Genomic DNA, 27,490 nt, shown 5'->3' with positions numbered 1-27,490 from the left:
TTGCAGGAGAGTAAGAGGGTCAGCTGCCACCTTATCAATCTTTAAGTGTGGGGGATTCTGTGGGCCATGAATCCAGAAAGGCGAATGGGTGCACTGCTCAACTCTATAATATAATTCTAGATCTGGCGCATTTAGGCCACCCATGGAATAGGGCAATGTAAGGGTGCTCCATTTTACTCTAGGTTGCTTCCCAGCCTAAGCGAGCCTTATTAATAATGAACAGAAAACCTTGAACAAATGTTACAGGAGTATTCTTGGTATGTTTAGGAACAAAAATAGAAACCTAGGTAGGACAATCATTTTCAGTTCCGAGTTTGTGTGGACTTGTATACTTGGGTATCGGACAGTTAGGTTGGTGTCAGCAAGTACATGCTGAGTCTAGTTTCTGTTGGCAAATCTGCTTTTTAAAGTTTTAATCCTTTGGAGACTTTTTTAACTGTGTTTGTGTTGTGCCTTGCTATTTTGCACTTGCCATTTGCACCGAGCCTCTTTGCTCCCCTGGTAGCGCGTCTTAGAGCTCTGCCTGCACCCCAGTCCACTGCAGGCTTTCTCTCCAGACACCATTTCCAGCTGGTTGAGGGCGGAGCCAGGGGTCAGCGCTCCTGTGCACAGTGACTATTTAACAAGCATGGCTTGCTCGTCGCGCAGCGTACGCACACAGCGGGCATGCCAAAGGCAAGCCTGTCTGCGCCCGTCCGCGCCAAGACTGCACCTTGCACCAGGGATGCTGGCATTTTCCAGCCAGATCGGTTGGTATGGACTAAATACACTGATAAGGAACTTCTAGACCTTCGGACGGTAGGGGCTCCTTACCACCATACTATGGACCCCGAAATCATAGCTAGGAAACAGTGCCATGCCTGCTCCTCATGCAGTGTCCACATGACACCAGCAAGTGTTGGGAGCCCCACCGCTAATAAAGAGGTAACCATGTCCCCTTCTAATGAGCACACAGTTCAGGGCTATCTTATCAAAGTAAGATCCCTGATTAAGAACAAGGTGGCCTTCAGAGATTTTGTCTAGTTAAGGAAATCAGACTTGGTTTTCATCACAGAGACATGGGCCTCAGACTGTTCTGGTCCTGACCTTGCAGAAGCAATCCCTTCCGGGTATAGCCTGGTCAGATTGGATCGGGTAGGCCGGCGGGGTGGGAAGGTGGGCATTTTCCATTGGGAGGCTTTTACTTGCCGTTCAGAGCCACCGACCGCACTCCACGATCTCAAGCAGGCTCTATACTTTTCAATAAATATTCATCCTAGAAAGTTTCTCTGGAGGCTTATGCTATTTGCAACTGGGTTCCAGGGCATCTTTCAGCCAGGACTTCAGTAGTCTTTTAGAGCCTTATCTGGAAAGATCTAATCTCACGCTTATGGGTGATTTTAACATCCATCTAAATAAGACACTATGTAACGATACACAAGCTCTCCTGGAAACTATGAGCTGCTGTGGGTTTACGCAGCTGGTCAGGAGTCCCACCCAAACGGCGGGGCATATTCTAGATGATATTTTCTCCAATCATCTACAAATCAAGGTGGGAGAGCTGATACCTCTTGTCTAGTCAGATCATTTTGCCATCCCTTTTGACTTACGGACTTTGGTGTCAGGGGCTGTTTTATCTGGAAATAGGAATGTGGAGGAAAGGAGAAATCTCTGACTTAATAGTAAGGAGGCACTCGCTAACCTCTTTAATAACTTTCAGCTCTCCGGGAACCAGGATGCAAATCTGGCAGCAGCTGAACTATCTGAACAGCTGTTAGTCGCCATTGACACCCTGGTGCCCGTGAGCAAGCACTATTCAGCAAGAAGAAGGCCCTGCGCTCCCTGGTTCTCTGATAGACTCAGAAAATGGAGACAGGTGTGCTGTAAACAGGAGAGGCTTTGGCGTATACATTTAGCGCCAGCTGGTAGAGAATTGCACAAGCAGCGTTTGAAAGAATATAAAGCAGCTATCATGGAGGAAAAGGGAATTTATTACTCAAAAATCACAGAGTCCATGAAATCCTCTAGAGATCTTTTTAATGTTATTAATTCCCTCATCTCTCCCCAGTCACAGATTCTTCAGAGTTTTCTCAGGAGTTCTGTGGAGAATATCAGATTTCTTTCATACCAAAATCAGATATTTATTCCTTGCTGGAAGCTTCCAACTCTTAAGTGTGGTCGCCTGCTCAGTCTACTTCTCACCTTAACGAAGGTGTGAATATGGAGGAGACACCCAGGCGACTTGCGTTTCCTTGTATGTCGCCAGATGTTATGGATCGGCTTCTGGAAGTAGTTAAATCTGGTTCCCCTCTGGATCCGTGCCCCCGAAAGGTGCTGAAAATTGGTAGAGAAGTTATTATCCCCCATCTTACTTCTGTACTGAATGTAGCTATCTGAGGGGCAGTATCCTATTTTGTGGAAGACTGCAGTGGTCGAGCCGCTTAAAAAAAAAAGCCTTCATTGGACCCTCCGGAATTGAAAAATTATCGTCCGACATCTCTCTGCTACCAGTCCCAGCCAAGATTTTGGAAACTTATTTAAACTCTTACCTTAGTGCCTACTTAAAGGACATCCAGCTACTTGATGGGTCACAACATGGCTTTAGAAGCCATCACAGTACGGAAACAGCATTAACCACCGTATTCAATGACATCCGTACTCAGGTGGACACTGGGCACACCACATTGTTGGTTCTACTTGACTATACCGCAGCTTTTGATACCCTATCTTCTCTGAGGCTGGTTGAACGTCTCAAAGAGATAGGGATCGGGGGCTCAGCTCTGGGGCTTCTTGCTTCCTTTCTCCAGGATCGGGCACAGACTGTGACATTTGGCCCATTTTACTCGCCCTCAAACCCCCTGTTGGGCTCTTCCCTGAGCCTGACACTTTTAAATATATATGTCAACCCGTTGGCAAAGGTGGTGAGATGCTTTGGGTTGGAGGTGTTGTCCTACGCTGACGACACCCAAATAATTGTCATCACTCACAGTATCAGGGACTCTGCCACTAACATTAGAAACTGTATGCAGGCAGTCTCCTCCTGGATGGTGGAAAATTTCATGACACTGAAAGGGGAGAAGGATGCGGTCTTGATCTTTGGTAGCAAACTGGACATTTGGTCCAACGATTGGTGGCCGGACACGCTTGGCAGCTGCCCCTGCCCTGTATCCCATGTGAAAAATCTAGGGGTCATAGTGGACAACTTTCTTTAGCCTGCAGGTTAGTAAGACAGTGTCCACCTGTTTTGGGATAATCAGGATCCATAGAAAAATCTTCCTTACTTTAATTTTCCGCACACAAACAGGCTGTTATTGCCTTGATAATATCCAGATTGGACTATTGTAATGCCCTCTATCTGTGCATTAACAAAAGCTTTGTGCGACTCTTGCAGCTTGTGCTGAACGCTGTGGCCAGGCTAGTGATTGGGCTCTCGAAATACCACTCAGTCTCCGCTTCTTTCAAGACGCTGCATTGGCTTCCTCTGGACTGTAGGATCCTTTTTAAAACTCTTTACCTGACTCATAATGGCTACTATGGCTTAGGCCCTGATGATATTAGTGCCATATTCCATTGCTATGTCCCTACTAGGCAGCTCAGGTCCTCAAATAAAAATCTATTAACAGTCCAGAGGTTAAAAAGGTGAAATGGGGAGGTAGAGCTTTTTCTACTGCTTCTGCTAAGTTGTGGTACTCCCTCCCGGAAGATCTTTCTGGTCAGGTGTCATATTCTCTCTTCTGTAAAGCCTTGAAGACCTGGCTTTTTACACAGATCCTAGTCTGAGCATATCATCTTGTCTGCACATTTGGTCCACAATAGCGCTTTGGCGCTCTTGGGCAAAGTTTAGCGCTCTACAAGTTTAATATTCATTCATTCGTGTCTGGATCCCCGATGCAGAAAAGCATATCATCAGCATACACAGATAGAATGAGATTGTAACTTATGGAATCGAATTCCCCCTTGCCCATGGTACTCCCTCAGAGCACAGTCCAAAGGCTCTGCTACTATGGCATACAGCAGGGGAGACAATGGACAACCCTGTTTCATGCCTCTTTAGATACCCTAACTCCAGCTACTAGCATATTAAATAAGGGTGTTACCAATTTGAGGAAGACTTCCCCTACCCGTCGTAGTACTGCCATCATAAACGCCCATTCCACAGAGTCAGAAGCCTTCTCCGCGTGTAGAAAGATGGCGGCGGCTTTGACTTTTGGACTAAAATGTTGAATGGCCCCGAATACAGTTCTCTAATTATACGTTTGTGTGTGTCCCTGTACGAAGCACACTTGCTCCGAACCGAACAGGTAAGGGACCAGCGAAGCAAGTGTGTGTGCAAATATTTTGGTGTCTACATTCAAGACTGACAGGGGCCTTTAGGACAGGCTTTCATTTGGGGGCTTCCCCTGCTTCAGCAAGTTCACTATCATCGCCTCCCTCATAGAAGGGGGAATTGCCCATGTGCTTCATCTCGCTGTTTGCAACCTCATGATATTCTTCTGTAGTTTTTTTTAAATTTTCTTTTAATTTTTTAATTTTCTGGGACCACAGCTTCCTTACCCTTCAGTAGGTTTTGCTTCATCTGAGCCAGTTGCCCCTTGAGTGATGAGTCAATTCCTCAAAGAGTGGAATACCTCTGCATGTTTAGAGATGGTAACTCCTCTGATAAATACTTTAAACATATCCCACACCGTGTAAGAAATGGTCAACCGACCCCATATTTGTGGTGAAAGAGTCTTCAATGGATGTGGCCAGCTCTGTTTTAAAAACTGAGTCTAATAAAGAATATGTGGAAAATTCCATGTAAAGGGAGTGCGTTTCTTGGGGGGAATGTCCATGTCCAACAGAACCAGGGAGTGATCCGAAAACGAGTGGGGGAGCGGCTTGCAATCTGCCACTTGAGGTAAAAGCGATCTGGAAATCAACTGGTGTGGATGTTGTGTGGTGCCGAATAATGGGTGTAATCCTCTGCTCCAGGAGATCTGGTACGCCATGCACATATAAGGCTTTAATCTGTATTAATATCCCCCATAGCTCTAGCCGCTGCCGAGGTGCGACGGGAGACATTTCCCCCGGAGCGATCCAGGACACAGTTCAAATCAATCCCCCCCCCCCACCCGAAACCTGTGGAATATCCACTATTTTCAACATACGAGCGGATAGTGCATGATAAAAGAGCTTATCATCATAATTTGGGCCATTGATGTTGACTACGTGTACGTTTACGACTTGCTCATGACGCATGGAAATTGCATATCTTTCATTGGGGTCGATGTCTAATCCTTCCAGAGCGAAACCACTCTTTGGCCTACCCATGTTAGGACTCCCCTTGCATGGGGAGTGAACTCCTCTGCATTGAAGTGACCTTGCAGTCTCTTATGTGTTAACATCTTACTTTTGAGGAATAAAAGTGTCTCTTGAATGAATGCGACATCCACCGCTTGTCGCCTAAGATATGCTACAACTTTACGCACTTTTCGAAAGTCGTTTAGGCCCCTAACGTTCCAGGTCAGGAATCTAATACTATTGCATGTGTCGTGCGTTGTTATATTAGTTGCTGTGTAGTTAGCCATCTCCCTATTATCCACCACCTTTCTCCACCCGACTTCAGCCATATCTGAGCTTTACGTATATCCAGGGTAAACACTGAAAAGTTAACAGCAATCCCCCCCCCCCCCACGCCATGCACACCCCAACTTGGCATAGTCCATACATTACCCACCCTCCATTGACAAAACATTACCCTGATTAATACAGAAATAACAGGTTAAAAACCTGACGTCCCTGTCATAAAGTGTGTAACACACAGGGGTGGATGCTATCTGAGACATTTGCTCCATTCGGCCGGCACAAGTCCCCTAGTGTAATGAAAGCCTAAATATTTTAACACAGTACCATGGGACACTGATTAGAAGAAGCAGCACCCCGACCCATGATGAGAACAGACTATAACTTGTGGTTAATAGGTCAGAACATAAAGGAGTGACGCAATCCCTAGTATATTGAGTAAACACCAACATCGGATAAGCATGAAACTAAGCAATCACTTGCTCTGTCTACGGCTCAATTCGTACAGGGTAATAGCATAACAACAAATAATTACACTACTCCTTTCCTGTATTAGCCCTACATACCCTGTTACCCAGATAAACAGCTACAGTGATTCAGGCAGGCAGTGCTCTTACAGTATTCAAAGAAGTTATGTCTGTCAACCCAAAGACAGGAATTGCAGAAATAGGTAATAAACTGTATGCTTGTATGGATTATTGTTCATCTTTCTCCAAGTCCATTCCTCCTGCGGTCCATGCTAGGTCTATTTTTCCCTTACGAGGTTTATCATGTTCCTGTTTTTTCAGGAAATGCATTACTTGTTTCAGGTCTGTAAAGATATGTGATTTCTCATCTACTTGAATGCGTAATTTAGCGGGGTACATCATGCTATAGTCTAGATTCAGGTCACACAGCTTCCTCTTAATAGGCAAAAATTGTTGACGGGCATCCTGGACTTGGTGTGTAAAGTCAGGGTACAATGAGATGGCCATGCCTTCATATTGCAGCTCTTGAAGTTCCCTGGCCATGCGAAGAGCTGCATTCCGATCCCTGTAATTAAGCAGTTTAGCTATGAATGGTCTCGGTGGCGCCCCTGAAACCGGCCTGGGGCCAATGACCTCCGTTGAGAAGGTGTCCCTGCCAAGCAGATTGACTAAAAGGTGCTCCACAAATAGTTCCATGCTTGGGATGTTGGTGGATTCTGCAATACTTCTTAGCCTAATGTTATTGCGCCTGGATCGCGCCTCCAAATCGCTCCCCTTTGTACGACCTGTAGAATCTTGTTCGCCTTTGCCTGGGCGAGCAACCCTGAAGCCACTACATTTTCTGCATCTGAGACCCTTTTTTTAACAGTATCGAGGCGTTCAGACATTCTATCCATACGGAATATTGGTGCGTTGATTTTGCCATCAATTTTGGTCAAACTGTGGTGCATTGCGGATAATATATGCTTCATGTCTGGCTCCGCCGTGGCATCCCCCGCCTCGGAGCCAGATTCTGATGCGTTTTTATCCAGCTCTTGCCTTCTAGGCGTTTTACGGGGCTCGAATTGTAGCTTAGATTGGGATTTGTCCGTGCGCCCCATCATGTACAAAGGCAATGCACACCCTTAACGGACAGACCATTCCAAGTTGCGAGGTAGGGGCACACTTGGCAGCTCATGACCAATAAATCAAGTGATAGATGTGCATGAATGTCAACTAGGTACCAGTAGGACTCAGAATGGTTTTTTTCCCAGTGCCAATTGCTGATCTCTTGGCGGCTCTGGCCTGAGCCCCCTGCTAAAGATTTGAACGAATACCTACTTCCGATAAAGCAACCTTAGCCCTCATTAATGCACGGTCCCTATGCAAACATAGCCAAGAAATCGCTGACATGATAACAGATACTAAGTTAGATGTACTTTTCATCACTGAGACATGGACAGACGACTCATCTGGCCCGGACATGGTCTCTGCCACACCAATAGGTTACAAAGCATATAGACAAGATAGATCAAGACAGAATGAGAAACCTAGACAGAGAGGCGGAGGGATCGCCATTATAGCTAGAGAAAACATGGAGGTAATAGTGACTCAAATACAGGATACCTCGTGTGAGGCCATGATGTTTTCTATTAAACTTAGCCAACAAGTCAACTTTAAAGGGCTTCTTATATATCGGCCCCCAGGAGTCAAAACTGGCTTTCTAACAAGTATTAGCACACACTTGGAATCTCTAGCACTAGAAGATTCGATCACAGTATTAGGTGATCTGAATTTACACCTAGACGATAATAACAACAAAGAAACTCAAGCTCTCATTACAGATATGGAAGTCTTGGGGTTACATCAATTGGTTACCTCACCTACTCACCAAGCGGGACACATTTTGGACGCCATTTTCACCAGTGCCCAGGGGCTCCAAGTATGTGACATCCGTCCACTGCCATGGACAGACCATTATGCAGTTTTTTGCACCTTGGCTATGGATAAAAAATTTATCACAGACACTTCTCCTCTCCAGCCTATAACCTTTAAAGCCTGGCACAATGTCAATCAGCGGGATCTAAAAAACCATCTGGATGATTCTTGCCCACTAATCTCGGCGAATCCCAACCTGGCCATACAACAACTCCACGACTGGTTGGGACATGCCATGAACTCATTAGCCCCCACTAAGAAATTATCCAAGAACAGATCCACCCCCACCGCACCATGGTACTCTGATGAACTAAAAACACAAAAATTACAGAACCGATACTGGGAAAGACAATGGAGAAAGTCTTATGATCCTACAAGTAAAACTAAATACAAGGAGGCTTTGGCAATATACAAAGCCATGATTATAAAGGCAAAAAAAGAGTACTATATGATGCAAATTGAGCAGGCAAAGAACTCTAGCAAAAAATTATATGATATAACTAAAGTGCTCTCGGGCAATACTCCAGACCTGACCCCACCTCAAACCCAAGATATGTGTGACGCCATGGCCGACTTCTTTTTTAAGAAGGTGGATGATATTTATCAACCCTTTCTGGCAAAAATCACGCACTCAAATGATCCCAACATCAGTCAGGAAGACTTAGCACCAACAGGGACTTCATCCTTCACAGACTTTCAACCACTGACAGAAGATCAAGTACAAACAATTGTGTTGATAATCAAAGCTGGATCCAAGTTGGATCCTTGCCCATTATCGGCACTTTTACCGGTGATGGATTCGATCATACCAGTCTTGACACAAGTCTGTAATTTCATCCTGCTTTCAGGGACATATCCCCTTAATCTAAAAACCACACTGCTCAAACCACTGTTGAAAAAACCAGGAGCTGATAAGTCAGAACTAAAAAACTACCGACCCATCGCCAGCCTCCCGTTCATGGCCAAAGTGGTGGAAAAGGCCATGAACCTACAACTAACTGAGTATATAGAAACCCACAAGAAGTTAGATGATACTCAGTATGGATTTAGGAAATACCATGGGACTGAAACTGCCCTTATTAAAGCAGCCGAAGACATAAGAATAATAAGAGACCAAGGCGGTACAGCGGTGTTGGTACTGCTGGACCTCTCAGCAGCTTTTGACACGGTCGACCACGGTATTTTGGTCGACCGTGTCGGAAAAATAGGTGTCTCCTCCACGGCAAGAGCTCTCCTCGCCTCCTTCCTCTCGGAGAGAACGCAGGCTGTCACTCTGAGCCCCTACCAATCTGCGAAATTGTCACAACCGTGTGGGGTACCTCAAGGCTCATCCCTGAGTCCGACACTTTTTAATATTTATGTGTCGGACCTGGCCAATGTCATCAAGGCACATGGTATGAGCCTAACCTCCTACGCGGACGACACGCAATTGGTGCTTGCTATAAGGGGTGATGGAGAGGAGGTAGCTAAAAGATTCCAGAGAGGACTGACAGAACTAGGTGAGTGGATGGCAGCAAACTGCCTAAAACTTACTTCGGAAAAAACCGAAGTTATGATTTTCGGACAACTCTCACCAGAATGGCCTGCCTCATGGTGGCCCCAAACTTTTGGTGCCCCCCCTAATCCAGTGACTAAAGTAAGGAACTTAGGAATAATTTTCGACAACCATCTGAATTTCATGGACCATGCTAGTAAAGTGGCCTCTGTAGCCCACCATAAACTACGCATGATCCGAAAGATAAGTCCTTATCTTCCTACCACTGCCATTAAAACTCTGGTGAGCTCACTAGTCCTGACATCCCTAGACTAATGCAATGGGCTTTTTATCAACGCCCAAGTAAGAGTCCTAAAAAAACTGCAGACCATACAGAACGCAGCAGCACGTCTTATTCTGGGAATTCCGAAGTTTGCTCCTCTATCCAATGCCATTTCCAAACTACACTGGTTGACGATTCAGAACAGAGCCAGATTTAAATCCCAGTGCATTGTGTACAAAGTCCTAAATAAACAGGGCCCACAGTTCCTTAAAGACCATCTACGACCGTATCAACCCACACGCCAATTGCGCTCTACCAACAGTAATCAACTCATGGTACCACGCACCAAAACTGTGATGTGGGGAGACCGACGGTTTGTAGTGGCAGCTTCCAAACTTTGGAACACTTTACCCCAGGACATTAAGGCATGTCCCACACTACTCCAATTCCGCAAAAAATTAAAAACTTGGCTGTTTAATAAATAATTTAATAAATAATTCCAGGTATAGAATAGTGTCTGAGCAAGGCAGTTTTTCATCCAGCCGGCAAATTAATCAGCGCCAAGACACCCCAGGGTATATGTTGCGCTTTAAAAATGCCAATAAATAAATAAATAGTCACTCTCTGGACACATCAACAGCACCCTTTATAACAACCAGGAGCTGCCTGTGCGAAGGATGAAGTGTAGAATTTACCTATATTCGATGCACTTCTGGGGGTGGGAGTAGAGCGCTCACAGTTCCGCCCTGCTGACAGATCACACTGCGCCAACTCTTGCAGTGTCCACTCCACAGGATTTTATCCACTCAGGGTGGCCTCCTCGATCCCATTCTCTAGTCCATGCAGTTGATTTCCAGGGAACCAACCCCCAACAAGTTTTTTTCCTGACTGTGTCTCACCAGTGACCGGACCCAACTCAGACGGACACCAGCAGTGTTTCCCAGCGCCCCTTAGACCTCAAATAGGATTGCTGGGATCATTGTGTGTCACCAGTGAAGTTCAAGGCACCATATTGGTCGCCTCGTGGCCCTCGCGTTAAGCTCCCTTCACAAAGGGACAGAAGTGATGTGCATATTATGGGCCAGTGTCCGGTTCTGCCGGGCTCCGATCCTTCTGTGGGCCTCTGGGCCATGCAGGATCCTACCTCGTGGAGGCAGTAGATTTACCTTGATGGCAGCCACCGTCCACACGGCTCGCGACACCCACTCAGAACCTTGCTAGAATACAGCCCCTGATATTCTATGGGACCTAACATAAACAAAGAGGCTATTATAAGTTCTGATATAATGAGCATGATGCCTTGATTTGTCACTTCAATGCATGACACCAAGAGGGAGACGTGTATATATATATATATATATATATATATTTTTTTTTAGCGGACTAATTCTTTTCGGATGTGCCTTGGACAAGTTATATTTGAAAAAAGTACCTGCAACCTGAAATGTTTTTGACCTCTTTCCATAAAGTCTCATTTGCCTTGCATGTCCACCACTCATGAAACCTTTCTCATAAAAAATCCCAGTCTGTAGCATAAATGAGACATTTTTGTTTAACAACCAGTAGTTTGACCCAACTCCTTATGAAGCAGCCAATATAGTTACTGGTAGTGGGACCATTAAAATAAGTTACTTGCCTGTACAGGTCGAACTACTACCTCCTGTGTAGCTGCTAAAAGATAACTCAGAGTAGTAGACTGAAGGATCGTGCCTTGGGAAAGGTAGATGTTTAATAGCGCATCATTTATGAAACAGATTAGTTTACTCAAATATTTTGTTTTAATGGTAAGTGAAATATGATTTTTAACTGAACCTCGAAGTTCCCAGTCAGATAGGAGTTTTCTTTCTGTTTAGTTTAGTATAATAGTAGCCCACGTTAAATCAATGGTGTTCTTACCCCGTCAAAGTAATGGTTCCTCCGTCCCCCCCCCACCCTCCCCCCCCTTTTAGGTCTCGCAGAGAGACCTATTGCCACCCATCCACAAGCTGACTTTTTACGGTGAGAATTTTCAACAGTTCACGTAAATCACGTGACCACAAGCTCCTCGTGCACAAGCTTGCATTCAATCATTAAAGGCACACCAGCTTCTCCCAGCAGGCAGCCCACCCCCCTCCCTCTCCATATGGTCGCTCGAGTTGCAGGCAGCCCACCCCCTCCCTCTAATCTGACATCTTCCCCGAGCCTTCTGCCTATCAGCCTCCCTCCCACCTCCCCCTTAATTGCTTTAATTTTTAGGGCCTCAAGGCCGTGAGCTACTTCAAAGAGATCCGTTCCGCAGCTATTCAGCCTGCCCACCCCCTCCCTACATCTGACAGAACAATGCAAACGTGTCCTGCAGAACTTGTTGTTGAAACTTTCAAAGATTTAAGCAATTCGCTGTTCTATTGTGCCAAGATTGCTTTAGCTGGTCGTGCTATTATGCTTGTTTTCATTAAAGTGAAAGCATTATGGAGACAGCTTTTTTCTTATTTGCAGGCACGACGTGCTTTGCTACATTCAGCACGCCATGCCCGCTTTCTGCCCCGTTTGCCCACCACATCACCGTTCCGAGATGGCAGCTTTACATTTTTAAACTGATGCGGCTGTTTACAATGTTTGCTGTGGTTTCTGTCCTCTATGGGACACTGCACGCCAGGGCTTTCTTTGCTGTTCCTAAGCCGCCTGTCCTGACAAATGCGTTATCGTTCTGATTGCAGTGCAGGAGTAAGCATGATGGTAACAGCTTGTGTTCCTTCCCAACGGCGGGGAGCCCGCTAGAAACCCAGCTGATGTGACGTCCTCTCATTGTAGACTACATGTCAGAGTCACCGGGTTCTGAGACCTTTAAACCATCGCAGGGAGGCCCCGGGACAATAGAATTCATTCCAAGCACGCATGGTGACCGTTTTAGGAATATTGTGGGACAATGAACTGCTCTTTAGGCAGCTTTTGGGGTTTTCAAAACTCACATAAACTGTCGGAGTAATCTTAGCTGCCTCTTTAGACACTCCTATTGTCAGACAGCGTCTAGGCGCTTTCTCCTGTCTCGCATGTGGACTCAGAAGACGTTCCTATCAATGCACCCGGCACACACACACAGGCTCCATCAGAGTCCTCTGTGCTGTCTCTTTAGACTCACACATTGTCCCAGTGCCTCTGGACTGTCTGTTCAGAAGAGCAGACTGTCAAGGTGCTTCCTAGCTGTCTCTTCAGTCTCTAAAATCTGAGATCTCTCGACAGTCTACTTAACCACATCGCTGCTGTGGTTATTTTTCCCCTGTGCTGAAAATTGCCATTTTGCTGCTGTCATGACGAGCTCAGCTCGTCATCAGCACAGCTCAACTGTGCCTCATGACGAGCTGAGCTCGTCATGAGCATGGAAGGGGTTAATACCTCTGTTACATACTGACAGAGTGCCTCTTCGCACCTATGCGGATGCACATGTACTGTCGAAACGACTCCGGGCATTTCTGGAGTCTTATACACGATCTCTGAGCCAACACAGGAGCTTCTACTCCCACACAGCTGTACTGAGCATGCCCGCAGGTTCTTCGCCAGATCAGCTCAGAGGTTGCCTATGTGAGCTGCGTGCATGTAACCTGCTGCAGGAGACTACAGTTCCCAAGCTGGCAAGTAATTTTGGAAACGATGCTTGCATTAGTCACCGGTAAACAAAATACAAAGAAGAGCATCCCCGATCCAAGGACAACGGTGGTGGTAGAAGAATATTATAATATTGGTTGATAAGGATGCCCCCTACCTTCTTCTGTACACGCGCTCTAATTTATTGAAATCTAAATACTAACAGCTAAACCTGAATGTACCCATCGTTCAAGCACGCAGTGCCGCCCCCCCCCACCACGCACTGCAGAGAGCTTGTTAGCTTTACTTTCTCTCTCCTTCCTTGATCCCTTTCTCCTTCTCATCTCTCTCCGTCCACACTGAGTCACACGCCTTTGCAGTCCTTCTGTTTCCACCGTCTGCTCGTCCCTAATTTCCTGATGCCTTACTTGCTCATTTCTTCTTTCTCCTCCATCTACCCTCCTGCTGCCTCTGTGCCACCTCACATTTCTTGACCTGTGTTCGTCACCTCTCACGTACTGCGCCTTTGTGCCGTGCTATCTTCTTTGCTTCACATTTCTGCCTTCTCTTGTCTGTCTAAAATCCCTTACTTTACCCTATTTTGCCGCAACACACATACAAAACCCCACACACAAGCACAACCCCACACACACACAACCCCCTACAAACACACCCACACACGCACACAACCCCCCCCACACACAACCCCACACACACACAACCCCACACACACACAACCCCCCCACACACACAAAATCCCACACACAAAACCCCACACACACAGCCCCACACACACAACCACACACACAACCCCCCATACACAACCCTCCACACACACACAACTACAACCCCCCCACACACAACCCCACACCACAACCCCCCCACACACAAACCCACACACACAACCGCCAACACACACAACCGCCAACACACACAGCCCCGCAACACACACAGCCCCGCAACACACACAGCCCCGCAACACACACAGCCCCGCAACACACACAGCCCCGCAACACACACAGCCCCGCAACACACACAATCCCACACACACAATCCCACACACACAATCACACACACACAACTACACACACACAGCCCCACACACAATCACACACACACAACTACACACACACATCCCCACACACACATCCCCACACACACATCCCCACACACACACACACACACACACACACACACACACACACACACAACCACACACCAGGATAGCAAAACATAACATAGCAAAACAAAACATAGCATAACAAAACATAGTAAAGCATAACAAAACATAGCATAGCATAACAAAACATAGTAAAGCATAACAAAACAAAACAAAACAGAACATGGCTAGGCAAAACATAGCATAACAAAACAAAGCATAGCATAACAAAACACAACAAAACATAGCTAGCATCACAAAACATATAGCATAACAAAGCACTGCATAACAATACAAAAACATAGCATAGCATAACAAAACACAACAAAACATAGCATAACAAAACATAGCATAGCATAACACAACAAAACATAGCATAAAAAAATATAGCATAACATAGCATAGCAGAACACAACAAAGCATAGCATAACAAAACACAAAAAGCACAGCATAGCATAACAAAACATAGCATAGCATAACAAAACACAACAAAGCATAGCACAACAAAACGCAAGTCAAGTCGAGTCAAGTCAAAAGATTTATATAGCGCGCTACATACCCGGAGGGTCTCCAGGCGCTTGGAGAAGGGTGGGGAATTACTTGTCGAATATCCAAGTTTTAAGTTGCTTTCTGAGTGCTAGGTGGTTCTGAGTGAGACGAAGGTGGGTGGGGAGTGAGTTCCAGGTTTTAGCTGCGAGGTAGGAGAAGGATCTACCTCCCATGGTGGTTTTGTTGATGCGAGGTACGGTAGCAAGGGCTTGGTTGGAGGATCGTAGCTGGCGGGAGGGGGTGTAGAAGATAAGTCGTGTGTTGAGGCATTCGGGTCCAAGTTCGTAAAGTGCTTTGTGTGTGTGGGTTAGGAGGCGGAAAGTAATCCTCTTATTGACGGGGAGCCAGTAGAGGTTTTTCAGGTGACTAGAGATGTGGTCTTTACATAACAAAGCATACCACAGCCGAACAAAACATAGCATAGCATAACAAAACACAACAAAGCTTAGCATAGTATAACAAAACATAGCATAGCATAGAAAAACACAACAAAACATAGCATAACAAAATATAGCATAACATACCAAAACAAAGCATAGCACAACACAGCACAATAAAACATAGCAGAACAAAACATAGCATAACAAAATACAACAAAACATAGCATAGTATAACAAAACATAGCATAACCAAACACAACGAAGCATAGCATAACAAAACATAGCATAACAAAACAAAACACAGCATAGCATAATAAAGCACAGCATAACAAAACAAAACATAGCACAGCATAATACATAGCATAACAAAACACAACAAAACATTGCATAACATAGAATAACAAAACATAGCATAGCATAACAACACAACAAATTATAGCATGACAAAATATAGCATAGCATAACAAAACACATCAAAACATAGCATAGCATAACAAAACATAGCATAGCATAACAAAACATAGCATAGCACAACAAAACACAACAAAGCATAGCATAACAAAACACAACAAAACATAGCTAGCATCACAAAACATATAGCATAACAAAGCACAGCATAACAAAACAAAACATAGCATAACAAAACACAACAAAACATAGCATAGCATAACAAAACATAACGTAGCATAACAAAACACAACAAAACATAGCATAAAAAATATAGCATAGCATAACATAGCATAGCAGAACACAAGAAAACATAGCATAACAAAACACAAAAAGCACAGCATAGCATAATAAAACATAGCATAGCATACCAAAACACAACAAAGCATAGCACAACAAAACACAACAAAACAGAACAGCATAACAAAGCATACCACAGCCGAACAAAACATAGCATAGCATAACAAAACACAACAAAGCTTAGCATAGTATAACAAAACATAGCATAAAAAAACACAACAAAACATAGCATAACAAAATATAGCATAACATACCAAAACAAAGCATAGCACAACACAGCACAATAAAACATAGCATAACAAAACATAGCATAGCATAACAAAATACAACAAAACATAGCATAGTATAACAAAACATAGCATAACCAAACACAACGAAGCATAGCATAACAAAACAAAACATAGCATAACAAAACAAAACACAGCATAGCATAATAAAGCACAGCATAACAAAACAAAACCTAGCACAGCATAATACATAGCATAACAAAACACAACAAAACATAGCATAACATAGCATAACAAAACATAGCATAGCATAACAACACAACAAATTATAGCATAACAAAATATAGCATAGCATAACAAAACACATCAAAACATAGCATAGCATAACAAAACATAGCATTGCATAACAAAACATAGCATAGCACAACAAAAGACAACAAAGCATAGCATAACAAAACACAACAAAACATAGCTAGCATCACAAAACATATAGCATAACAAAGCACAGCATAACAAAACAAAACATATCATAGCATAACAAAACATAGCATAGGATAACAAAACATAACATAGCATAACAAAACACAATAAAACAGCATGACAAAACATAGCAAAACATAGCATAGCATAATAAAATACAACAAAACATAGCATAACAAAACACAACAAAACAGCATAGCATAACAAAACATAGCATAGCATAGCAAAACACAACAAAACATAGCAAAGCATAACAAAACATACCATATCATAACAAAACATAGCATAACAGAACATAGCATGGCATAACAAAGCATAGCATAGCAAAACACAACAAAACATAGCATAGCATAACAAAACACAACAAAACAGCATAGCATAACAAAACAAAGCATAGCATAACATAGCAAAACAAAGCATAGGATAGCAAAACAAAACACAGCATAACAGAACACAGCATAACAAAACACAACACATAGCATAATAAAACGTAGCATAACAAAACAAAACATAGCATAGCAATGCGTAGCAAAACATATCATAGCATTGCAAAACATAGCATAGCATACCAAACACAACAAAACATAGCATAGCATAACACAACAAAACATAGCATAAAAAAGCATAGCATAGCATAACAAAACAAACACAACAAAACATAGCATAAAAAAGCATAGCATAGCAAAACATTGCATAGCATACCAAACACAACAAAACATAGCATAGCATTACAAAACATAGCATAAGAAAGCATAGCATAGCATAAAAAACATAGCACAACAAAACATAGCATAGTAAAACAAAGCATAGCATAATAAAGCACAACAAAACAGCATAGCATAACAAAACGGCATAGCATAACAAAACAGCATAACAAAGCATTGCATAGCAAAACACAGAAAAGCATAGCATAACTAAACATAGCATAGCATAACAACACATAGCATAACAAAGCATAGCATAGCATAACAAAACATAGCATAGCATAACAAAACAAAACATAGCATAGCATACATCATCAATCAGCACCACCACAGCATCACTCAGGGGCACCACAACATCACTATGCGCTACCACAGCATCACTGAACGCAACAGCATCACTCGTTCGCCACCTCAACATCAGTCAGCGCCACCACAGCATCAATCTGTGCAACCATTCAATAACAACTGATTCAAACATGTTCTCTCAATGCTTCAAGCTTCATTACAAATGTCACAAAAAGATGTTGATATTTCACTTCTGTTCTTGGATTTTCAACACAATAAAATACACTGAACATAGTCTTCACAAGTTATTTACAAAAGTTTAAGCTATTGTCATTATACATTACAATAACTTTTATTTAAGTATAAATTATTAAAAAAAATAAAAGCCATTGTTATTTGTAATATCAATACATGTAAGTCACAGAAATACAACACATATTGCATTACAAATGCTATAGGTGTCCCATTTGCGAAAGTTATAACTATTGGCATTGTAAATGACAAAGCGATTTCCCTATTTTCAAAACAAACACATAAATAACAAATTTGTCATTTACAATACCAAAAGCTCAAACTTTCCTAATGCGAGACCTATTGCATTGCAAATACTTGTTTTTTTAAAGAGGTATGGTAACTGATGGTTGTCCTGGTGGAGCCTCTACAAGGGCTTCACTGGTGCCCAATAATTGAGCTCACGCTTTAAAGTGTTTTTACAATTAATTTCCCCTGTGACAAGAATGTATATCTATTCTTCGGTTCAGCAAAACGAGAGGACTGGTGGATTTATTTCACAGGGCACAGTTACATTACATGCATTTGCTCAGTTTGTTATAAAATGTAACACATTTATATGCAACCCTTGTTGATGATCTTTTGTAGATTCTAGAAACCAGGAATCATGCCAATCCGTAGAGCTGTAAACTCCAAGAAGGAGACTGCCCCCAAAAACCGCCCAGCTGAACCAGAAGTTGAACCTGAAGAGGAGAAAAAAGGTATGGATTAAGATGTATATTGTGTGTTCGAGTGAAGACTTGAGTTTTTTAAAACATTTTTAATAAAATAACATACAATATTAAGCTAGATTTCAAGCTGAAAACCAGTGCAGTCCAGCATCATATTACACAGATCTAGAAGTTGAGAATAATGTTTGGCCATCGGACTGGATATTGGAGAAACTACATTTTTTATTTTAAAATGTAATTGTACAAAACATTTTCTTCACTTTACCGCATATTAAGAACTTTTTTGAAAGTGGGGAACAAAATACATTGTTTAACACTACAGCATCCACAAGGAGTGGTTTGCAGCATACAACGGCGGATGCCATCTAGGCTACCATTCGGGCACCATCAGTTCGGCACTATTCTGCCCTGGCTGTCAATTATGGGAGCAGCGGTGTATATCCTGGGCGTTGCTATTGCCTGCCATCGGCAACGAGTGGCAAGTGACTGCTGAGGAAAGAAACAAGAAAAGTCGGCTTCATCTCTGTAGTAAACTGGTGTGCCAAGATGATGGCATCTCTCGTTGCTTCCTTGGAGGCTGGTGGCGCTGGCTTTTGCTGCTGTTGTTTGCCTTTGTGACTGGCGGACAAAGAGGAAACGTTACCTAAGTGTCTGGCCTGATTCAGATGGCTGCTGATAGGAAAGTTTAGTGGGGCCTGGTCGGGCGACAGCCTGCAGAACTCCAGGAGGGGATTTGCATAGATTGACACTGTTAAAAGAGGCCTACACCTCCCCTGCTCCAGAAAGAGGCGCCACACAAGGTTATACAAAGTAGACGACGATGCTCAGGTAGATGTGGTGTTGATAGGAGGTGATTGACTGGACAGTCAAGGTTACACCAGTTGTTGTGACCATGTGAAGAGTAAGTCGCTGGCGTGAGTCCTTCCATCCCCATCCCCATCCTCGATTGACTGCACTGATACAGCTGAGTGATACCATTGCTGTGTGCTTGTTTATAATCTGACCTTACATCCTGAGGTTAATTGATGGCAAGGCTCTGCTGTCCACAAAACGAGATGAGAGAGTGAAGGCACATGACACCAAATCTAAGGATTTTGGTGTTGATGTTTTAAGTCCGTATCCGTTGTAGAGCTGAGAACTCTCTCCTCCATAACAATTGATGAATACTGTGCTTCTTTATATGCACATAACAGACTATGATGCATGGCGGGAAACTCGTGCCCTTTCTGAATTTGCTCTGCCACAGCGATTGGGGGATAAAAAGGAAGGGAAAAATTTGAAATAGAATTGCTAGACCTCAAGCATGATTGTGCTGGAAGAGGAAATCTAGATAACGCAGGCAGACCTCATAAGGAACTCCTATGTGTGCAAGTCTGTATGCTTTGAATGCGTGGGTGGACTGCATGTGCGCCTGCACCAGGAGCGCTGCCGGTCGGTGTCTATTCCTGAATGTATTGCCCAGCCATGCATCACGTAAGAGATTCCTTTATATCAGGAAAATTCTTGTAGGTATGTTTAAGGGTCTGCACAGTCTGCTGCTGTTGGGACTGGGCTTCCTTTCCACTTTCTTATGGCAAAAGACAAAGCTGGGTTGAAATCCCAACAGGGGAAGATGGATAAATCTTTCAAGGCTTTCTTCTGCACCTGGGCGATGTACCGGTGCCCCCTGTGGACTACCCTATGAGACTATCCAATCAAGGCAGGTGCTATAAACTAATCTTAGCGAAGTTTGGCTGAATGTTTTTCTCCTGTGCCAAGGCCTTTATAATGCTGTAGAATGAGTTACAGAGTCAGACGTTTGCATCGCTGATCGGGAGCATACGATGAAGTGGCTCACATCCAAGGTACAAAAACAAAACTGGAGGTCACATCTAATGCAAGTGACACCTGGAAGCAAGCTCTTGATAGGGGACTCTAGAGCTTCCTTTCCAAAATGATTTTCCCCTGCTTTTTAATTGAATGGTCACAGTGTGCTGTATACTCAAAACCTCTCCTGCTAACCCCATGGCGGCTAATAACTGGATTTTGCAGCATGAATCTTTCCTGGATTTGCATGCTGTTCTATATCTTGCTATTTAATGGTTGCAGCCATCATATTTTCTAAGTCCTCTGTCTCTCTCTCTCTCTTCTCCCCCCGCTGCTCTCTTTCTCGCTATCGGTCTCTTTCTCCCCTGCTCCTCTCTCTCTACCCCTCTCTCTCTCCATTCCCTCTTTCTCTCACCCTCTCTCTCTATCTCTCTCCTTCTTTCACATTTGCTTATATATCAATCCCCATGTGATGTCAGATGTGCTCCCCAAAAGCCACTGTTGATGGTCACCATCTTCATATCAGATTATTTTTCCAGCTGTTTGGTCTTAAAGCAGCAGCTGGCTCTCCACTGACACTAAAAAAGAAGCAAAAGATTTTGACTGATTGTCAAGAGGTTCTTGAGAAAAAGCAGTCTACAGATACAATCGGCAGAGAATAACGTAAAAACCACCTAAAACACCTAAAAAAAAATAGGTGGACCACATAGATGACAGACTGTGTAGTTGGATGCACTTTGACATTGATGTGCCCTGGGTTCCTGCCAATCAGGTTCTCAGGTCCTGTGTTTTCCCCAAAACCGTACCTCTGTACCCCAAATTGGCACCTCTCTGGCCACGTGCAAGTCCCTTGTAAAAGGTACCATGGGTACCAAGGGCACTGTGACAAATGAAGGCCTCTAAGGGCTGCAGCACATATTTGGGCCACCCTTAAATGTCCTGTACCTTAACACACACACTGCTATTGCAGGCTGCGTGTTTTGTGCAGAGCAAAGTAAACAGTCGACACTGGACACATCTCTGTGTGCCATGCCTGCAACCCACTGCCGATGGTATAGGCAAGACACCCCTCTAAATGGGTGCACTATACCAATGGTGAGGGTACAGTTGCGTGAGCACTGTACCCCTACACTGTCTGAGTCCATTCTTTTTTTAATAAAATCTTTCTTTTATTGAAAAATCTACATAAAAACATACAACAAAGACAGGTGCAGTAATCAATATTTCCAGGTAGTCTTAATAGGATGGTACAATAATCAAAGCATAGTGCAGGGTCCACAGGCAATCACATGTTACGTAGTTTCCATAGTATTCCACGCATTAAATGTTTCTTTATCAATCAACGCTGAAGGGGGATCACTGAAAGGAGTACATAGCAAACCCCTACTTTCATTCCATGGGCGCCAGATTCTCGTCTATTTATGCAGGCAGCCCTTGCTTTCGTAAATTACCCTCTCTGCTTGCATACACCAATCCATATCTGACTCCCAGTCAGTGTATCGTAATGGAACCCGTCCCTTCCAAGTTCTGGCTAAATCGTGTTTTGCTACCATGCAGCCCAAAGAAACCCATAGCCTCTCAGAGTCTGTAACTTCCCAGACATTTAAAAGACAGACGTCAATAGATGCCTTACTGATCCGGGACATAACCGATCTAACCTTCTCCCAGTACTTCTGGAGGCTCGGGCATTCCCACCATTGGTGTATGTTGGTGCTGGTGTGACCGCATCCCCGAGGACAGGCCGGGGAGTCTAGTACCCCCATTTTAACTAGTACGGAGCTAGTATAGTAGGCACAAGGGAGCAGTTTAAGTTGAATGAGTTTAAAACAAGAGCAGATTGCCACCTCACGAGGGGAGGCAAGAGTCTCCCGCCAGTTATCACCGTCTATGTCTTCTATTTCATCTACCCATTTTGCACGATTTTTCTCCTGGGTATCTGGCGTGGCGTTCAGGATTTTACGGTAGGTCAATGAGAGAGCCTTCTCCTCGAGATAATCATCCAAGAGCCTGTCTTCTAGGGACGAGGAGACCTGCAATTCTGTCCCTTTGAGGATTGCTTTTCGTAGAGCATTGCGGCCTGGAGGTAACGAAAGGTTCCCCCTTCCACCCGCAATTGGTAATCTCTTTGGAGGTCAGTGAATGGTATCACCCCATCCGTTTTCCACATATCTCCAAACTTCGAGAGGCCGAACAGGTCTCACTTATCAAACCCTGGTTGCTTGGAAAGCACCCCCAGTTGACAAGAGTCAAGCAACGGAGTGACATGCATAATTTTATCCTTCTATCCAAGAGCAGCTGTAGCCTTATGCCATAGGGCGACCGCGGTTGAAGTTTGGGTGAATATGGGTTTGTGGTCTAAGTCCATTCTTACGATACAGAAAAGGGGGTGGTGATGAACAGAGTGTCTGAATTAAGCAGACCACTCTTACCCAGTCCAAAGATCAGGGCTTGATCCATCACCGTTATTTATCTCACTGCACCATCCCAGCTCAGAACCTGGCTATATGCAAATCAGTCTGTCCCTGGCCCAGTGCATCATGGGAACAGGGCAGACTAAACTACCAAGCCAATTCTTCACCAGAAAGGAGACCAGCTACCGGGGACCGGTTTCTGGCATTTCAGCCGTCTTCGGCCCGGCTTGCTTGAATCCTGATGGTGCATTGAGAAAGGGACTCATGTCTGAGTATACCCTGCCACACCTATAATGGCCAAAAACGATACAGAAAAGGGGGTGGTGATGAACAGAGTGTCTGAATTAAGCAGACCACTCTTACCCAGTCCAAAGATCAGGGCTTGATCCATCACCGTTATTTATCTCACTGCACCATCCCAGCTCAGAACCTGGCTATATGCAAATCAGTCTGTCCCTGGCCCAGTGCATCATGGGAACAGGGCAGACTAAACTACCAAGCCAATTCTTCACCAGAAAGGAGACAAGCTACCGGGGACCGGTTTCTGGCATTTCAGCCGTCTTCGGCCCGGCTTGCTTGAATCCTGATGGTGCAGTGAGAAAGGGACTCATGTCTGAGTATACCCTGCCACACCTATAGTGGCCAAAAACGATACAGAAAAGGGGGTGGTGATGAACAGATTGTCTGAATTAAGCAGACCACTCTTACCCAGTCCAAAGATCAGGGCTTGATCCATCACCGTTATTTATCTCACTGCACCATCCCAGCTCAGAACCTGGCTATATGCAAATCAGTCTGTCCCTGGCCCAGTGCATCATGGGAACAGGGCAGACTAAACTACCAAGCCAATTCTTCACCAGAAAGGAGACAAGCTACCGGGGACCGGTTTCTGGCATTTCAGCCGTCTTCGGCCCGGCTTGCTTGAATCCTGATGGTGCAGTGAGAAAGGGACTCATGTCTGAGTATACCCTGCCACACCTATAGTGGCAAAAAACGATACAGAAAAGGGGGTGGTGATGAACAGAGTGTCTGAATTAGGCAGACCACTCTTACCCAGTCCAAAGATCAGGGCTTGATCCATCACCGTTATTTATCTCACTGCACCATCCCAGCTCAGAACCTGGCTATATGCAAATCAGTCTGTCCCTGGGCCAGTGCATCATGGGAACAGGGCAGACTAAACTACCAAGCTAATTCTTCACCAGAAAGGAGACAAGCTACCGGGGACCGGTTTCTGGCATCCCAGTGTAAGAATTGGCTTTTGTAGTTTGGTTTGCCCTGTTCCCATCATGCACTGGGACAGGAACAGACTAATTTGCATACAGCCAGGTTCTGAAACTGGGATGGTGCAGTGAGCTAAAAAACGGTGTTGGATCTAGCCCTGATCTTTTGACTGGGTGAGAGCTTTCTGCTTAATTCAGAGACTCTGTCCCTCACCACCCCTTGTTGTAAATAAGTCCATTCTTAGACATTGTAAGTGCAGTAAAGCCGTAAAGAGTATATGGTCTGGGAGTTTGTCATTAAGAACAACACAGCACTATAATGGCTTTATTGAATCCTGGAAAGTTTGGTTACCAACTTCTCAGCATAATAAGCCCACACTGATGCGAGTGTGAGATTTATTATACCATGTACTCGGTCATGCTAGAGATGCCCCCTGAAAAATGACCAGCCTATGGTGGGTTCCCTGACTGGTAAACACCAGCCTGCCACCACGAGACATGTTTGTGGACCCCTGGATTGGGAACCTTCGCTCCCAGAGCCCAGAAACAAAGCCTTTCCTGGGCAGATGTTTCCACACCTCTCCCATGTCAGGAAGAGCCATCTGTGGCAGGGGAGCTTCAAAGGCCATGCCATCTTTGTAACCCGACCCCCTGCCTCTCCTGCTCCTGTCTCCCCTCCTTTTCGGTGGGAAGATAGGTGGGAAAATTAGAGCAGTCCAGAAGGTGTGTCCACCTCTGCCAACACCACCCCTTAGATGGGGGAGGTGAGGTGAAGACCACTCTTCAGTGCTCGCCATCTTGCAGATGGCAGGCACTTTCCAATCAGTGTTAGAGATTGTGCCCCCTCCCCATGTGGGGTGAGCACACAAAGGGTGTAGTCACCCTAATGTCAGTTGCCATCGGCGACTGATGTTGAGACCCCCTACAACGTCCCCTAAATATCGTATTCAGGGAGAAGACCTGAACCAAGAAAGCAGATTCCCGCAGCCTATGAAGAAGGACGAAAGAAGATGCCCAGCAGATGAGACTGAAGAGAACTGACTTGGCCCCAGCCCGTCTGCAGTTTCCAAAGATCCTGCACCAAAGTCTCCTTGTCATGCAGCCAGCGACCTCCAGAACCCCTGGGTGGATGGACTGCTTTCCAAAAAAGATTTTAACAATTATCTGTAGCACAGGCCAACAAATAACCAATGATATACAACAATTATACACTTGAATTCCAAAACTTTTTTTTGTGCTTTTCTTTGTCTTTATTTCTTTACTCTTGATCACAATCTTCCACTCCCTTGTACAAACGCGTTTCGTCGTCTTTGGGTGTGTACCCACAACTTCCTCAGGGCTTCCGTATCCTGGATACGGAAGCCCCGAGGAAGTCGTGGGTACACACCCAAAGACGACGAAACGCGTTGGCACAAGGGAGTGGAAGATTGTGATCAAGAATAAAGAAATAAAGACCAAGAAGAGAAAAAAAAAGTTTTGAAATTCAAGTGTATAATTGTTGTATATTATTGGTTATTTGTTGGCCTGTGCTACAGATAATTGTTAAAATTGTATTCAATCGTAGATTGATCTATAGGAGGGATTGGGTGTTACTCGCCTTTTCTGTAAGCACGGCTATAAGGGGGATACATGAGGATGTTTTTGAATCTATGATAATTGTGTGTAAATTTTACATGAGCGCCCCCTATCTCTTTAAACACCACATTCTTTAGTTTGCTTTCCAAAAAAAAACAGATCTGTGAACAGCAGCTCTGTTCGAAAGAAACAGCCAAGAAAGACTCCAAGCCTAATGAGGACAAAGAAACCTGACGCCTGAAACCACCACTGCATCCCAAGCCTACGGCCCGAGTCAGAGTGGTCCACCGGTCTCAGCGAGGTCCCCCAGCGTTCCATAGTCCAAGAACCCCCAGGATTCGCTGACGTCACCTACAGCATCTGCACAGAGACCCCCCCACCGACCCCAACTGCGAGTGACCCAGTAAGGTGAAATCCTACCTCCAAAGACACCCCTGCATGCAGCCGCCCTGCGCCCTGGAGAAGAGAACCAGAGGTGAACCTAAGGCTGGCTAGGGAATCTCCTTCTAAACCCTGGTTTAATCCGGCCCTTAAACCTGCAAAGCATGACTGTAAGAATCTTGAGCGGGCTTGGCGCAAGAGTGGTTCTCATCCAGGGGATACTCATCAATAGTCATAATCTATGAATAATCCCCACCCATGTGCGGGATCCAGGAGCATATAGAAAATACATATATATATATATATATATATATATATATATATATATATATATATATATATACCCCCTCGAGGGCATCGGAGAGTGTGTCGACGGAGACTTAGGTCTCTCAGCACCTACAGCCTTCGAGCCCAAAGTGTGGTGCCTTGACGCCGACTTACTTGCATACAGCAGAGACTCTCAATGTCGAGAGAGTGTTCCTGAAGAGTATCTGGGCCTCTTCGACGTAGATGGTGAATCTCTGGTCCCCTTCCTCTTTCTGGGGTCAGGAGAGGTGAAATGTCGCTGCTTTTGATGTTTGCTGGAAGATAGTGTCCTGGGGCCTCCATGGCCACCACCCTGATGACTCTTGTCCTTTACCAGCAGTGCATGGAGTTTTATGCAATCCCTGTCGCGCAGGGTCCGCCTGGAGAACTTCTGACAATGGTGGCACTGGTCAAGATTGTGTGAGGATGGAAGACTCACAATGCACACAGAGTGTGGATCTGCCAGTGCCATCTTCTGGTCACAGGAAGGACATTTCATGAATAAGGCTGGTATTCTGACTGGGAAAAATGTATGTAAGTTCACAAAACTAGCAGCAGAAGCCTTTAGAAAACAGAAAACATCGAGTTTTCTGAAAAAATCTCTCAAAAATCAGTTTGTCACAAAACTGAAGAGCTCAAGCTCCAGAATCCTCTCAGAAGGAGCCGGGAAAAAAACTGACCTAACTGCCACCTGTGGTGCATCATGGAAGCATGGGGTCTCCTGCAGGTCTTAAAGGCACGGTACCCCTGCTCTAATGCCTTAAAGGCAGGCTGTCAGTTTTTTTTGTTTCTTTATACTCTACTGCAGCCTACTAGCAAATGTCTGCATTTACAGGTTTCTCTATGGCAATAAAGCATTGTTGTATGACAAATGTCTACTGCTGTGTGTCTTCCTTAGGGGTCGGAAGAGTATAGGTGCTACTATACAAACCTATGTAATTTCAGCATTTTGGTTATTGTGGAAATATTTTAGGATATATATATATATATATATATATATATATATATATATATATATATATATATATATATATATATATATATATATATAT

General features: G+C 44.4%; 1 protein-coding gene across 1 annotated transcript in view; it reads left to right on the top strand.

Moving 5' to 3' along the window:
- The window catches only part of HP1BP3 (heterochromatin protein 1 binding protein 3), a 711,194-nt gene that overhangs the window by 27,309 nt on the left and 656,395 nt on the right, over window positions 1–27,490 (top strand). The window contains exon 2 of the mRNA XM_086921633.1: window positions 18,654–18,766. Within this exon, the coding sequence (XP_086777759.1) occupies window positions 18,673–18,766 (94 nt within the window). The 5' untranslated portion in view covers window positions 18,654–18,672. The remainder of the gene's footprint in view (window positions 1–18,653; window positions 18,767–27,490) is intronic.

Source organism: Lissotriton vulgaris, chromosome 5 (assembly GCF_964263255.1).
Source record: "Lissotriton vulgaris chromosome 5, aLisVul1.2, whole genome shotgun sequence".
Classification (NCBI taxonomy): domain Eukaryota; kingdom Metazoa; phylum Chordata; class Amphibia; order Caudata; family Salamandridae; genus Lissotriton; species Lissotriton vulgaris.
Note: the sequence above shows the minus strand (reverse complement) of the source record. Positions and strands in the feature narration are given on the sequence as shown.